The sequence below is a fragment of the Schistocerca serialis genome, chromosome 5 (assembly GCF_023864345.2).
Source record: "Schistocerca serialis cubense isolate TAMUIC-IGC-003099 chromosome 5, iqSchSeri2.2, whole genome shotgun sequence".
In the NCBI taxonomy this organism is placed as follows: Eukaryota; Metazoa; Arthropoda; class Insecta; order Orthoptera; family Acrididae; genus Schistocerca; species Schistocerca serialis.
Window position 1 is genome coordinate 313,105,799 of NC_064642.1, and position 13,753 is coordinate 313,119,551.

General features: G+C 37.9%; 1 protein-coding gene across 1 annotated transcript in view; it reads right to left on the reverse strand.

Moving 5' to 3' along the window:
* LOC126480868 (roquin-1) overlaps window positions 1-13,753 on the reverse strand; it is a 231,080-nt gene that overhangs the window by 180,388 nt on the left and 36,939 nt on the right. Inside the window, exons 3-5 of the mRNA XM_050104246.1 lie at window positions 7,055-7,244; window positions 2,729-2,962; window positions 2,421-2,596 (exon numbers count right to left, since the gene is read on the reverse strand). Of these exons, the coding sequence (XP_049960203.1) occupies window positions 2,421-2,596; window positions 2,729-2,962; window positions 7,055-7,244 (600 nt within the window). The remainder of the gene's footprint in view (window positions 1-2,420; window positions 2,597-2,728; window positions 2,963-7,054; window positions 7,245-13,753) is intronic.

Consider the following 13,753-nt stretch of genomic DNA (forward strand, 5'->3'; position numbering starts at 1 on the left):
TTCCGAAAGCCTTTGACACATTTTGCTATTCACAGACGTTCGTATGAGCACTGTGTTATTATATATTATATGGCACATTTCCTTTGGAATTTAAGTTTTATTTTCTTTTTTTTCTCTCGTTCATGTTTTAATGCTGCAGTATAATTCTGCAGTAGCGGGATACAGTAATATCCTTTGTTACAGTAGCGGTTCTTACCAGTCAAAACTACAAAAATTTAACTGAAAACTGAAGCAACAAAAAAATCCCCAGAATTCTAAAAAAAAATCCCTGGTTTTTCCCGGTTTTCTCCTGGATGAAAAAATTCCCAGGTTTTTCCTGGATCTCCCGCTCGTCCCGGGTCATATACAATCTGTTGTACCAATCAGTGTACATACATGCTCCATTAGACAATGAGCATTTTATTTATTTATTTATTGTTCTGTGGGACCACATTAAGGAGAAGTTTCCATGGTCATGGAATGAGTCAATACATGAAATTATAACACGATTGTAGAAACAGATAAAATGAAATATAAGAAACATATTCAGGCGACAAGTCGTAAGTTTAAATAAAGAAAATCAACAATGTAACACTGGAATTTGCTCAATTTTTTAGCTCTTCCAAGAGCTCCTCGACAGAATAGAAGGAGTGAGCCATGAGGAAACTTTTCAGTTTAGACTTAAAAGTGTTTGGGCTACTGCTAAGATTTTTGAGTTCTTGTGGTAGCTTATTGAAAATGGATGCAGCAGAATACTGCACTCCTTTCTGCACAAGAGTCAAGGAAGTGCATTCCACATGCCGATTTGATTTCTGCCTAGTATTAACTGAGTGAAAGCTCTAACTCTTGGGAATAAGCTAATATTGCTAACAACAAACGACATTAAAGAAAATATATACGGCGAGGGCAATGTCTAAATTCCCAGACTATTGAATAGGGGTCGACAAGATGTTTTCGAACTTACACCACACATAGCTCGAACAGCCCGTTTTTGAGCCAAAAATACCCTTTTTGAATCTAGAAGAATTACCCCAAAAAATAATACCATATGACATAAGCATATGAAAATATGCGAAGTAGACTAATTTTCGTGTTGAAATATCACTCATTTCAGATACTGTTCTAATGGTAAATAAAGTAGCATTTAGTTTCTGAACAAGATCCTGAACATCGGCTTTCCACAACAGCTTACTATCTATCAGAACGCCTAGGAACTTGAACTGTTCCGTCTCACTTATAATATGCCCGCTCTGTCTGATCAAAATATCAGTTCTTGTTGAATTGTGAGTTAGAAACTGTAAAAACTGAGTCTTACTGTGATTTAGCATCAAATTATTTTCTACAAGCCACGAACTTATTTCATGAACTACATTATTTGATACTGTTACAATATTACACACAAGATCCTTCACTACGAAGCTGGTGTCATCAGCAAACAGAAATATTTTTGAATCACTTGTAATACTAGAAGGCATATCATTTATATAAATAAGAAACAGCGGTGGCCCCAGCACCGACCGTTGGGGAACACCCCACTTAACAGTGCCCCATTGGGACTGAACATCACTACCACTCTCAATATTGCGGAGAATTACCTTCTGATTTCTGTTCTTAAAGTAAGAGGCAAACCAATTGTAAGCTACTCCCCTTACTCCATAATGGTCCAACTTCTGCAGTAATATTTTGTGGTCAACACAGTCAAAAGCCTTTGTTAAATCAAAGAAAACGCCTAATGTTTGCAGCCTTTTATTTAATCCGTTCAGAACCTCACAGAGAAAAGAGAATATAGCATTTTCAGTTGTTAAGCCATTTCTAAAACCAAACTGTACATTTGACAGCAAATTATGTGAATTTAAATGCTCCAGTAACCTTGTATATACAACCCTCTCGATAACTTTAGCAAACACCGATGGCATAGAAATAGGTCTAGAATTGTCAACATTATCCCTGTCTCCCTTTCTATAAAGTGGCTTCACTACCGAGTACTTTAATCGGTCAGGAAACCGACCACTCCTAAAGGAAAAGTTACAGATATGGCTAAGTACTGGGCTAACATACATAGAACAATACTTCAGTATTCTGCTAGATACCCCGTCATATCCATGAGAGTTCTTGGTCTTTAGTGATTTAATTATTAACTCAATCTCCCTCAAGTGGAGTGTGGAGATGAGGGGGGAGGATTTATGTGTGTATGGGAGTGGCTCACTGGAAAAGTTTATTTTAATATGCTGGTTTTCTACATAGATTTTGCATTAAAGCTTGACATGCTAGACTCCTGTGACCCCAGCCACTTGAAGTAAATAACACAATATGAACAGTACAGCCAAAACAAAAATAAATTATTACTGATTTCTTTTAATTAATAAATGTTACATGATTAGTATTCAAAGCAACACTTTCATACTGTAAAATTAGTGATAAATCTTGGCATGTGCAGTTACCTTAAAACATGATGCCCTATATAGAAGTTGTACCACATGACCAATGCTTGTCTTTGAAGCTTGGGGAAAGTGAGGTTCTAAGCGTTGCACAACAAACATTACAAGCACTTTTCTTGACAAGGCTGAACCATCTTCCAATGCAAGCAGAACTAGTTTCAGAACTTCTTCTTGCATAGCTGAAAAATACAAACAGGACATTCATACACTATCTGTAAATAGATCACAAAAATTTATACCTTGTCATAAATTCAGATAAAACAAATGCTAGTGCAAAAAAGTTTCTCTTTACATATGAGCAAAATACAAACCTGGACCCAAAAATTGGCATCCACGTGCACGCACAGCTGCCCATAAGTTAGCAGACAATTGCTGAGGATTTTGATGCTGTAGTATTAGTTCTGTGACAGTGCGCTCTCCGAGTGAACGAGCAGCTCGCATTGCCCTTGACCGGCCCTCTTCTTCCATCAACTGGCAATTTATAAGTGTCACCAGTTTTCGCTGCATGGGCCTTGAAAGCACACTTGTGCCACCATTTCCATTCCCTGCAGATATAACAAAAATAAATAATATTGCAATTACAATATGTTAGAAAGTACCACTATATTGCAAAACAGTGCATCCGAACATAACATTTACATACTGTGACTATGTGCTTCAACTACTTCCATAACTATTTACAGAAAAACAGAACGTCAAATTTACAAGTGATTGTTTTAGCTGCCAAGCAAGTAAGACATAGAAACATAAAATACATCAGTAATAGCAGCATAAAATACTGATGGTCACATAGAACAAGAAACATCAGAAAGCAAACATTTCAGTTCAGAAAGTCAAACTCAATATAGTAAACATGCATAATGAAAATCAGAAGACTGATGCAAACATGAATGACGAATACAAGTTTTCGGAATACATGCAAATGTAATGAGCTTGAGAAGAACTCTCAGTGCTGAGGATTTTTTTAAAAAAAAGGAAGAGTCGTCCCACAAACAGTTAGTTACATGTCTGGCTCATCAAACATGTAAACTGCCAAAATGCCATGGGCTTAAAAGAACTGCATTAGGTCATAAAGAAAATAAATCGCAAAGTGTTGCAGAAGAAACAACAATGGCAATGCATATCCCAGATGAAGATGAAATGGGAGATATGATACTGTGTGAAGAGTTTGACAGAGCACTGAAAGACCTAAGTTGAAACAAGGCCCCGGGAGTAGACAACATAACATTAGAACTACTGACACCCTTGGGAGAGCCAGTCCTGACAAAACTCTACCATCTGGTGAGCAAGATGTATGAGACAGGCGAAATTCCCTCAGACTTCAAGAAGAATCTAATAATTCCAACCCCTAACAAAGCAGGGAACTTGCCCTTCAGTATATTCTCTCTTCTCGTTACCCGCCAGGCCTCAACCTCCGCTAATTCCAAGTTTCCGCCGCTCATACCTCACCTGTCATTCAACAACATCTTTGCCTTTGTACTTCCACCTCGACTGACATCTCTGCCCAAACACTTTGCCTTTACAAATGTCTGCTTGTGTCTGTGTATGTGCGGATGGATATGTGTGTGTGTGCGCGAGTGTCTACCCGTCCTTTTTTCCCCCCTAAGGTAAGTCTTTCCGGTCCCGGGATTGGAATGACTCCTTACCCTTTCCCTTAAAACCCACATCCTTTCGTCTTTCCCTCTCCTTCCCTCTTTCCTGATGAAGCAACCGTTGGTTGCGAAAGCCTGAATTTTGTGTGTATGTTTGTGTTTGTTTGTGTATATATAAACCTGCCACGCTTTCGTTTGGAAGTCACATCTTCTTTGTTTTTAGATATATTACCAAACTATCAGTTTAATAAGACACAGCTGCAAAATACTAACACAAATTCTTTAGAGACAAATGGCAAAACTGGTAGAAGCCGGCCTCGGGGAAGATCAGTTTGGATTCAGTAGAAATGTTGGTACACGTGAGGCAGTACTGACCCTACGAATTATCTTAGAAGAAAGATTAAGGAAAGACAAACCTACGTTTCTAGCATTTGTAGATTTAGAGAAAGTCTTTGACAATGTTGACTGGAATACTCTCTTTCAAATTCTGAAGGTGGCAGGGGTAAAATACAGGGAGCGAAAGGCTATTTACAATTTGTATGGAAAGCAGATGGCAGTTATAAGAGTCGAGGGACATGAAAGGGAAGCAGTGGTTGGGAAGGGAGTGAGACAGGGTTGTAGCCTCTCCCCGATGCTATTCAATCTTTATATTGAGCAAGCAGTAAAGGAAAAAAAAAAAAAAGTTGGGAGTAGGTATTAAAATCCATGGAGAATAAATAAAAACTTTGAGGTTCGCCAATGACATTGTAATTCTGTCAGAGACAGCAAAGGACTTGCAAGAGCAGTTGAACGGAATGGACAGTGTCTTGAAAGGAGGGTATAAGGTGAACATCAACATAAGCAAAATGAGGATAATGGAATGAAGTCAAATTAAGTTGGGTGATGCTGAGGGAATGAGATTAGGAAATGAGAACACTTAAAGTAGTAAAGGAGTTTTGCTATTTGGGGAGCAAAATAACTGATGATGGTCGAAGTAGAGAGGATATAAAATGTAAACTGGCAATGACAAGGAAAGCGTTTCAAAAGAAGAGAAATCTGTTAATGTCAACTATAGATTTAAGTGTCAGGAAGTCATTTCTGAAAGTATTTGTATGGAGTGTAGCCATGTATGGAAGTGAAACATGGACGATAAATAGTTTCAACAAGAAGAGAATAGAAGCTTTCGAAATGTGGTGCTACAGAAGAATGCTGAAGATTAGATGGGTAGATCACATAACTAATGAGGAAGTATTGAATAGGATTGGGGAGAAGAGGAGCTTGTGGCACAACTTGACTAGAAGAAGGGATCGGTTGGTAGGAAATGTTCTGAGGCATCAAAGGATCATCAATTTAGTACTGGCAGGCAGGGTGGAGGTAAAAATCGTAGAGGGGGACCAAGAGATGAATACACTAAGCAGATTCAGAAGGATGTAGGCTGCAGTAGGTACTGGGAGATGAAGAAGCTTGCACAGGATAGAGTAGCATGGAGAGCTGCATCAAACCAGTCTCAGGACTGAAGACCACAACAACAACATCCCTTAAGATAAAAAAATTAACTATAAACAACTTAGTTACAAGTTGTCCTGTAAGCTAATAATGTGACAGTTGTGACACTGATACAGACACCAACATTTAGTTAAGTATGCATTATGTAAAATGTCGTATGACTGCACATCACAAAAAGGATGATGTGAAATGACTATACTACAAAATTATCCCAGTGTGAATTTGGTAAACAAATCCACAAATGTCTAAAGATGTAATGTTTCTGAACTAGCACAGCAATCAACTTGGTGTAGATATGTTTTCATGGAGATATGAAGACATATTAAAACCATCTGTTGACAGGAAATTTATGTACCTTGAAAGTGTGTATAATTTCGTAAAAAAAGACATATGCTCCAGTACATGACAATGGAACAGTCACAAAAACCAATCTAAAAAGAAGTGGAAGAACCGGAATACAAACTGAAGAAGACAAACTAAAACTACAATCCTTTGAAAACGGTATGCCAACAAAAGTCAATGAAATACCCAATGCTGAAAACAGCATAAACATTTTAGTTACTTATGGATCATTCTTATTTGCAGATAAAGTAACTGAAAGATGACTCTCAGCGGGTATTCATAAAACAGCATTAACATAAAGGCACACACAGAACTGAATTTGAAGTACTATCTGTGAAACAAAATCATAATACACAGCTATATTATTACATCTATGATTCATAAACTATTAGTATTCACAGAAATTTATCTGGGGAAGGCTCTAGAGATAAAAATGCCATTTTTTACATAATTGAGATGGTGAACTGGAAAAAATGTCAAACTACAACAATTAAATATTACATCCAATACAGAAAACTCATTACATCCCAGGACTTGACATTTATCCACTTGATATATATTGAACTTTAATTACTCTGAAATTAACAGGTAGGCATTATTTCATGAGTATATACTATTTTATTATTTTTTATACTATAAAAACAATTATTTCTTATTTTCTAAACTTCATGACCAGACTTATGTTCCCAGATGATTAAATCCAGCAAATATCCATCAAAATAATCAACAACTTAGGAAATAAAGATAGAAAATATTCACAGAAGTCTTTTTATTCATATATCAACAACGTTAAGATGACACTGTAAATTAAAAAAAATTAGAGCAGTTTATATCAACAAACATAACCAAGTAAATCAAGTATGGGGCTACTGTTGGTCAGAAGTGAAAAAACCAAATTAAACTTTAAAAAAGATGCTTATTCCACTATTATGCAACACATAATACCTTATGTAGATACAAGAATCAACATACAGTTATGTCAATGGACATGTCGCACTATTTTCATGTCTCCTATTTTTTGACAGAGTCGAGTGGAATTAATCTGGCATTCATACTGTATTATATTATTCAAAGTACACAATGTGAACATTCTTTCTAGTTAAGAGTTAATATTTTTGTACACTTAGTCAAGTTTCCAACTTTCATATTTGGATTCTTCCTTTAGTTTACAAAATATGACAATGTTCCATAGTTATCTGCTGCTTCTGTGATCCATACCAGACGAAAATGGTTTTAGGTACAGAGCAAGTTCCTCTATGCATTTTTTTGCTTGTAAATAATGTTCCAAGTCCTCTTCTGTAAGGTGCTTAATGTTGCCACTCCCTTCGCTTTCTGGAATGCTTGCACCCACTAACTGCAGCAGCGCAAAATTTACAGGTAGGTTTTCAATTTCGGTATTGATGCCTGTCTGTAACAGAAAGAACACAAAAAATACCTGTTATGAATAACATTAAACAATAAGCCATATACGTATTACACTTGGAAAGTTATACTGAAACCAAGTTAAAGATATAATCAACAATTGTTTAACAACACATTACATAGAGTACATAAGCAATCACAATAAAATAAATAAGTACCAGAAAATGGAGGAACAGAAACGAACATACAATGTGGAAAACACTGGAAAATTGTGAGGATTCAAATGGTTCAAATGGCTCTGAGCACTATGGGACTTAACTGCTGAGGTCATCAGTCCCCTAGAACTTAGAACTACTTAAACTTAACTAACCTAAGGACAACACACACATCCATGCCCGAGGCACCATTCGAACCTGCAACCGTAGCGGTCGCATGGCTCCAGACTGTAGCGCCTAGAACAGCTCGGCCACTCCGGCCGGCTATTGTGAGGATTAAGTGGAGTTTAGATGAGGGGAAGTATTGGTCTGTGTGTGATCACAGAGTTGCCACAAGTTTCCCCAAGTGGTATTCCCTGGTTTCTAGACAAGTTTTAGCATTTTTCCCTGACAAATTTTGAGATCTAAAGGATAAGCAAAGACATAAGTTACAAAAATTTAAGGATTTCTGTATTTCTAAACATGTGAGGAAAAATCTTAAGTACTAACATCAACATCTTTTGTAATGGATTGTTTTTAGGTGGAGAAAACAAGCCTAATGGTATGTATGTTTCATTAAGACCACTTACGTTATTTTATTTCAATAAAATGAAACATATTTGGTGACAAAAACACACATTTCATTGGTGCCGCAAGACAGATTTAAAATACCTTCACTGATTTCAGAAATAATCTCACAAAAAAGTAGGCCTCTTGAAAGAAGTGCAGGGAAGAGTTGTGTAAATCACCACTATAAGTGAATGCCAATAAAATATTGGTTCTGCTATGTCCGTTATTGTCGGTTATTACCCACTGTGTTATGTCCATTGTTTTAAAGGTATTGTGTGGTTCTTCTTTCAAGAAATATGTGAATACATAGCGAACGAACTGCCAGCGAAGGCCACAACTTTCTTCTTCTTATCGTCCATACTTCGTAATATATAAACTACTTTCAAAATGCCAAAAATGCATTAGAATGCATAAAATGTCTATAAAACGCCACACTGTACAATCTGTTTGTGGTGAGACAGCCACAGTTCCTGAAATCCATCGCCCATGGCCTCTGGCCCACCAAGGAGCACCACAGTCCTGGGTCCACGAAAATCTGCTGCATTATGCCACACACAAACAGACCTGGGCTGCGGGCAGATTGGTGACACTGGATTCAACGGGCAGAGCCTGCACATTAGTGGGAAACAATGGGCTTCGGATCGGCAAGCCCTATCCGTTATAGATACCTACAGAAATGACCTGCAGTTTTGGCCCGTCATGGAAGTCCACTCATGTGTTTGGCTATTCACATGTCTCAGACTCCATGTTGATGAAATGAGACCGTTGAGATGAATCCATAAAACAGATAACTTGCATTAATGCTCTGACAATTAATACTAATGAGTAAGTAGCAAATCACCGAATAGATGATCACTGAGCCGCAGACAGGCATGCTCATACAATTAATTTTTGGCCATAGCCTTTGTCAGAAAATGAGAGCACACACACATTCACACAATCAGTCAGATAAAACTCATGCAAACATGACCACCTTATCCAGCCACTGCAACAACAGCCTCTGAGAATCAGACCCAAACAAACCACTCCTCACTGCCTCTTATCAGCAACTGCTAGGTTAGTGGCAAGAAGTGATGGCAGTAAGAATGAGGGAGTAGTAGAGAAGCGGCAAATGTACTCAGCTGCGCCCAGCCAGTGACAATACATGACATCTCAGTAAACAATCCATTTCATCTACTGAGACAAAAAAAACGAGATTTTTCCAGTGTTTTTTTTTCCTGTTTTTCTTTTTCCAAATTTCCCTGACACATTTGAAATTTCCTGATTTCCAGAACTTGTGGCAACCCTTGATCATTTCATTTTAAATCAGAACTGTGGGCCAGATGTTTGTTGATTTCCAGAGTTTCCAACATGTTGAACTTTTGGCCTCTGTCTGCTAAGTGAAAGGCATAGGGCTGTGGCTGGTAGTTGTGGTCCTCACTAAGCATATGCTTAGCAAATGTGGAGTCATAATTCTGCAACTTCCACCTGCTTTCATGTCACCCAACCTAGATGCTAAGTCTCTGCCTGGCTGACCAATATAAAACTTATCAAAATGAGGACAAGTAATTTTGTATATCCAACTGTTGACTAGCATCTGGGTCCTATCTTCGCTACTGAACATACACTGAGCTGCGGTATTCCTCACTTAGTAGGAAATCCTATAGTTGCATGATTTCAGTGTTTTGTTGAACTCTGCAATTCCTGTCCTAGGTATGGGATTGTATACCACTTCCTGCAGACACTGCAAGGAGCAGCAGAAGGAGCATAGAGAAGGGGTATAATTTTCAATTTTGGTTTCCTATGTAAGATATGGGCAGGTGGGGTGAGCTGAAGGCATTGGTTGACACAACAATTATTATTATGTCTAACTCTGCTTTGAAATATTCTTTGGACATAACAACAGATATGAGACAGTGTGCCACTGAGTGGAAGGATACATGTTAGTGTGTTACTGGGTGTTGTGATCAAAAGGATATTACTGTGTCTGTATTGTAGTTTGACAACAAATTTTGAAGCAAGTTGTTCGTGTACTGTCAGTGGTTGAATCTAGGAAGTTTATGGATATGTGAACTGAATATAAGTTATGAAAAAATGCAATGAGCTGTCTTGCAGTGCCTGACTGCATCCACAGATTTACATATCTGAACCAGTATTTAATATTTGCATTCAGAGGTTCTTCATTTAAAAAAAAAAAAAAGTTCAAAATTGTCTCTGAATAGTTCAGCTAAAAGTAAAATTATCACTTAATAAATCTCTTAGATATATAGGAAACGATTGCCAGTTTTGTTTGTATATCAAAGGGTGTTTTGTTTGTATATCAAAGTGTATACACGGGAGGGGGAAGTGGATTTTTCCCGAATTCCTCTGTTTAAAAAACACTTTTTCTTAGATGAAAACAAACTTCTCTGGGTCAAAATGCACTATACCCTAGACATTTTTTCCATGTTAAATGGCAATATACTTTCCCTTGGAGCATTAACACTTGTCAATCTCTTAAATGGTGAAGGTTTTATACATTGGCATAGAACTTCCTGGCATTCTGGAAACAAAAACCAGCAAAAAACAACATGTTTTGGAAAGGTCATTGATTTGCAGAAACATTTACAATGCATATATTTTCATATTATGAAAATATAAACATTAATTCCACCAAGTACAGCACTGTAGCTTCCGAAGTACTGAAATCTAGATTGCGACGTGCTTTTGGCACCCAATCATTGCTCATACCATGTGATTTCGCCAGTCAATGACAGCAGATGTTACAGCATAGGACATTTGATGTGGTCAACCAATAACAACATCATTGTTAAAAAGCACAAACACACAAATAGGAAAACTTAAATCATTTAAATTAATATACATAAAGTATAGTACAAGCAAAGTTGATCTTTCATATATTGATCATCAAAAATTTTTTGTTGTTTTTTAACCCCTGAGGGTGTGGTTATGCAGGATCCTAAGTGCACACCAATGTTGTTGTTGTTGTGGTCTTCAGTCCTGAGACTGGTTTGATGCAGCTCTCCATGCTACTCTATCCTGTGCAAGCTTTTTCATCTCCCAGTACCTACTGCAACCTACATCCTTCTGAATCTGCTTAGTGTATTCATCTCTTGGTCTCCCTCTACGATTTTTACCCTCCACGCTGCCCTCCAATACTAAATTGGTGATCCCTTGATGCCTCAGAACATGTCCTACCAACCGATCCCTTCTTCTGGTCAAGTTGTGCCACAAACTTCTCTTCTCCCCAATCCTATTCAATACTTCCTCATTAGTTATGTGATCTACCCATCTAATCTTCAGCATTCTTCTGTAGCACCACATTTCGAAAGCTTCTATTCTCTTCTTGTCCAAACTATTTATCGTCCATGTTTCACTTCCATACATGGCTACACTCCATACGAATACTTTCAGAAATGACTTCCTGACACTTAAATCAATACTGGATGTTAACAAATTTCTCTTCTTCAGAAACGCTTTCCTTGCCATTGCCAGCCTACATTTTATATCCTCTCTACTTCGACCATCATCAGTTATTTTGCTCCCCAAATAGCAAAACTCCTTTACTACTTTAAGTGCCTCATTTCCTAATCTAATTCCCTCAGCATCACCCGACTTAATTAGACTACATTCCATTACCCTTGTTTTGCTTTTGTTGATGTTCATCTTATATCCTCCTTTCAAGACACTGTCCATTCCATTCAACTGCTCTTCCAAGTCCTTTGCTGTCTCTGACAGAATTACAATGTCATTGGCGAACCTCAAAGTTTTTATTTCTTCTCCATGAATTTTAATACCTACTCCGAATTTTTCTTTTGTTTCCTTTACTGCTTGCTCAATATACACATTGAACAACATCGGGGAGAGGCTACAACCCTGTCTTACTCCCTTCCCAACCACTGCTTCCCTTTCATGTCCCTCGACCCTTATAACTGCCATCTGGTTTCTGTACAAATTGTAAATAGCCTTTCGCTCCCTGTATTTTACCCCTGCCACCTTTAGAATTTGAAAGAGAGTATTCCAGTCAACATTGTCAAAAGCTTTCTCTAAGTCTACAAATGCTAGAAACATAGGTTTGCCTTTCCTTAATCTTTCTTCTAAGATAAGTCGTAAGGTCAGTATTGCTTCACGTGTTCCAGTGTTTCTACGGAATCCAAACTGATCTTCCCCGAGGTTGGCTTCTACTAGTTTTTCCATTCGTCTGTAAAGAATTCGTGTTAGTATTTTGCAGCTGTGACTTATTAAGCTGATAGTTCGGTAATTTTCACATCTGTCAACACCTGCTTTCTTTGGGATTGGAATTATTATATTCTTCTTGAAGTCTGAGGGTATTTCGCCTGTTTCATACATCTTGCTCACCAGATGGTAGAGTTTTGTCAGGACTGGCTCTCCCACGGCCGTCAGTAGTTCCAATGGAATATTGTCTACTCCGGGGGCCTTGTTTCGACTCAGGTCTTTCAGTGCTCTGTCAAACTCTTCACGCAGTATCATATCTCCCATTTCATCTTCATCTACATCCTCTTCCATTTCCATAATATTGTCCTCAAGTACATTGCCCTTGTATAGACCCTCTATATACTCCTTCCATCTTTCTGCTTTCCCTTCTTTGCTTAGAACTGGGTTTCCATCTGAACTCTTGATATTCATACAAGTCGTTCTCTTATCTCCAAAGGTCTCTTTAATTTTCCTATAGGCGGTATCTATCTTACCCCTAGTGAGATAGGCCTCTACATCCTTACATTTGTCCTCTAGCCATCCCTGCTTAGCCATTTTGCACTTCCTGTCGATCTCATTTTTGAGACGTTTGTATTCCTTTTTGCCTGTTTCACTTGCTGCATTTTTATATTTTCTCCTTTCATCAATTAAATTCAATATTTCTTCTGTTACCCAAGGATTTCTACTAGCCCTCGTCTTTTTACCTACTTGATCCTCTGCTGCCTTCACTACTTCATCCCTCAAAGCTACCCATTCTTCTTCTACTGTATTTATTTCCCCCATTCCTGTCAATTGCTCCCTTATGCTCTCCCTGAATCTCTGTACAACCTCTGGTTCTTTTAGTTTATCCAGGTCCCATCTCCTTAAATTCCCACCTTTTTGCAGTTTCTTCAGTTTTAATCTACAGGTCATAACCAATAGATTGTGGTCAGAGTCCACATCTGCCCCTGGAAATGTCTTACAATTTAAAACCTGGTTCCTAAATCTCTGTCTTACCATTATATAATCTATCTGATACCTTTTAGTATCTCCAGGGTTCTTCCATGTATACAACCTTCTTTCATGATTCTTAAACCAAGTGTTAGTTATGATTATGTTGTGCTCTGTGCAAAATTCTACCAGGCGGCTTCCTCTTTCATTTCTGTCCCCCAATCCATATTCACCTACTATGTTTCCTTCTCTCCCTTTTCCTACACTCGAATTCCAGTCACCCATGACTATTAGATTTTCGTCTCCCTTCACAATCTGAATAATTTCTTTTATTTCATCATATATTTCTTCAATTTCTTCGTCATCTGCAGAGCTAGTTGGCATATAAACTTGTACTACTGTAGTAGGTGTGGGCTTCGTATCTATCTTGGCCACAATAATGCGTTCACTATGCTGTTTGTAGTAGCTTACCCGCATTCCTATTTTCCTATTCATTATTAAACCTACTCCTGCATTACCCCTATTTGATTTTGTGTTTATAACCCTGTAGTCACCTGACCAGAAGTCTTGTTCCTCCTGCCACCGAACTTCACTAATTCCCACTATATCTAACTTCAACCTATCCGTTTCCCTTTTTAAATTTTCTAACCTACCTGCCCGATTAAGG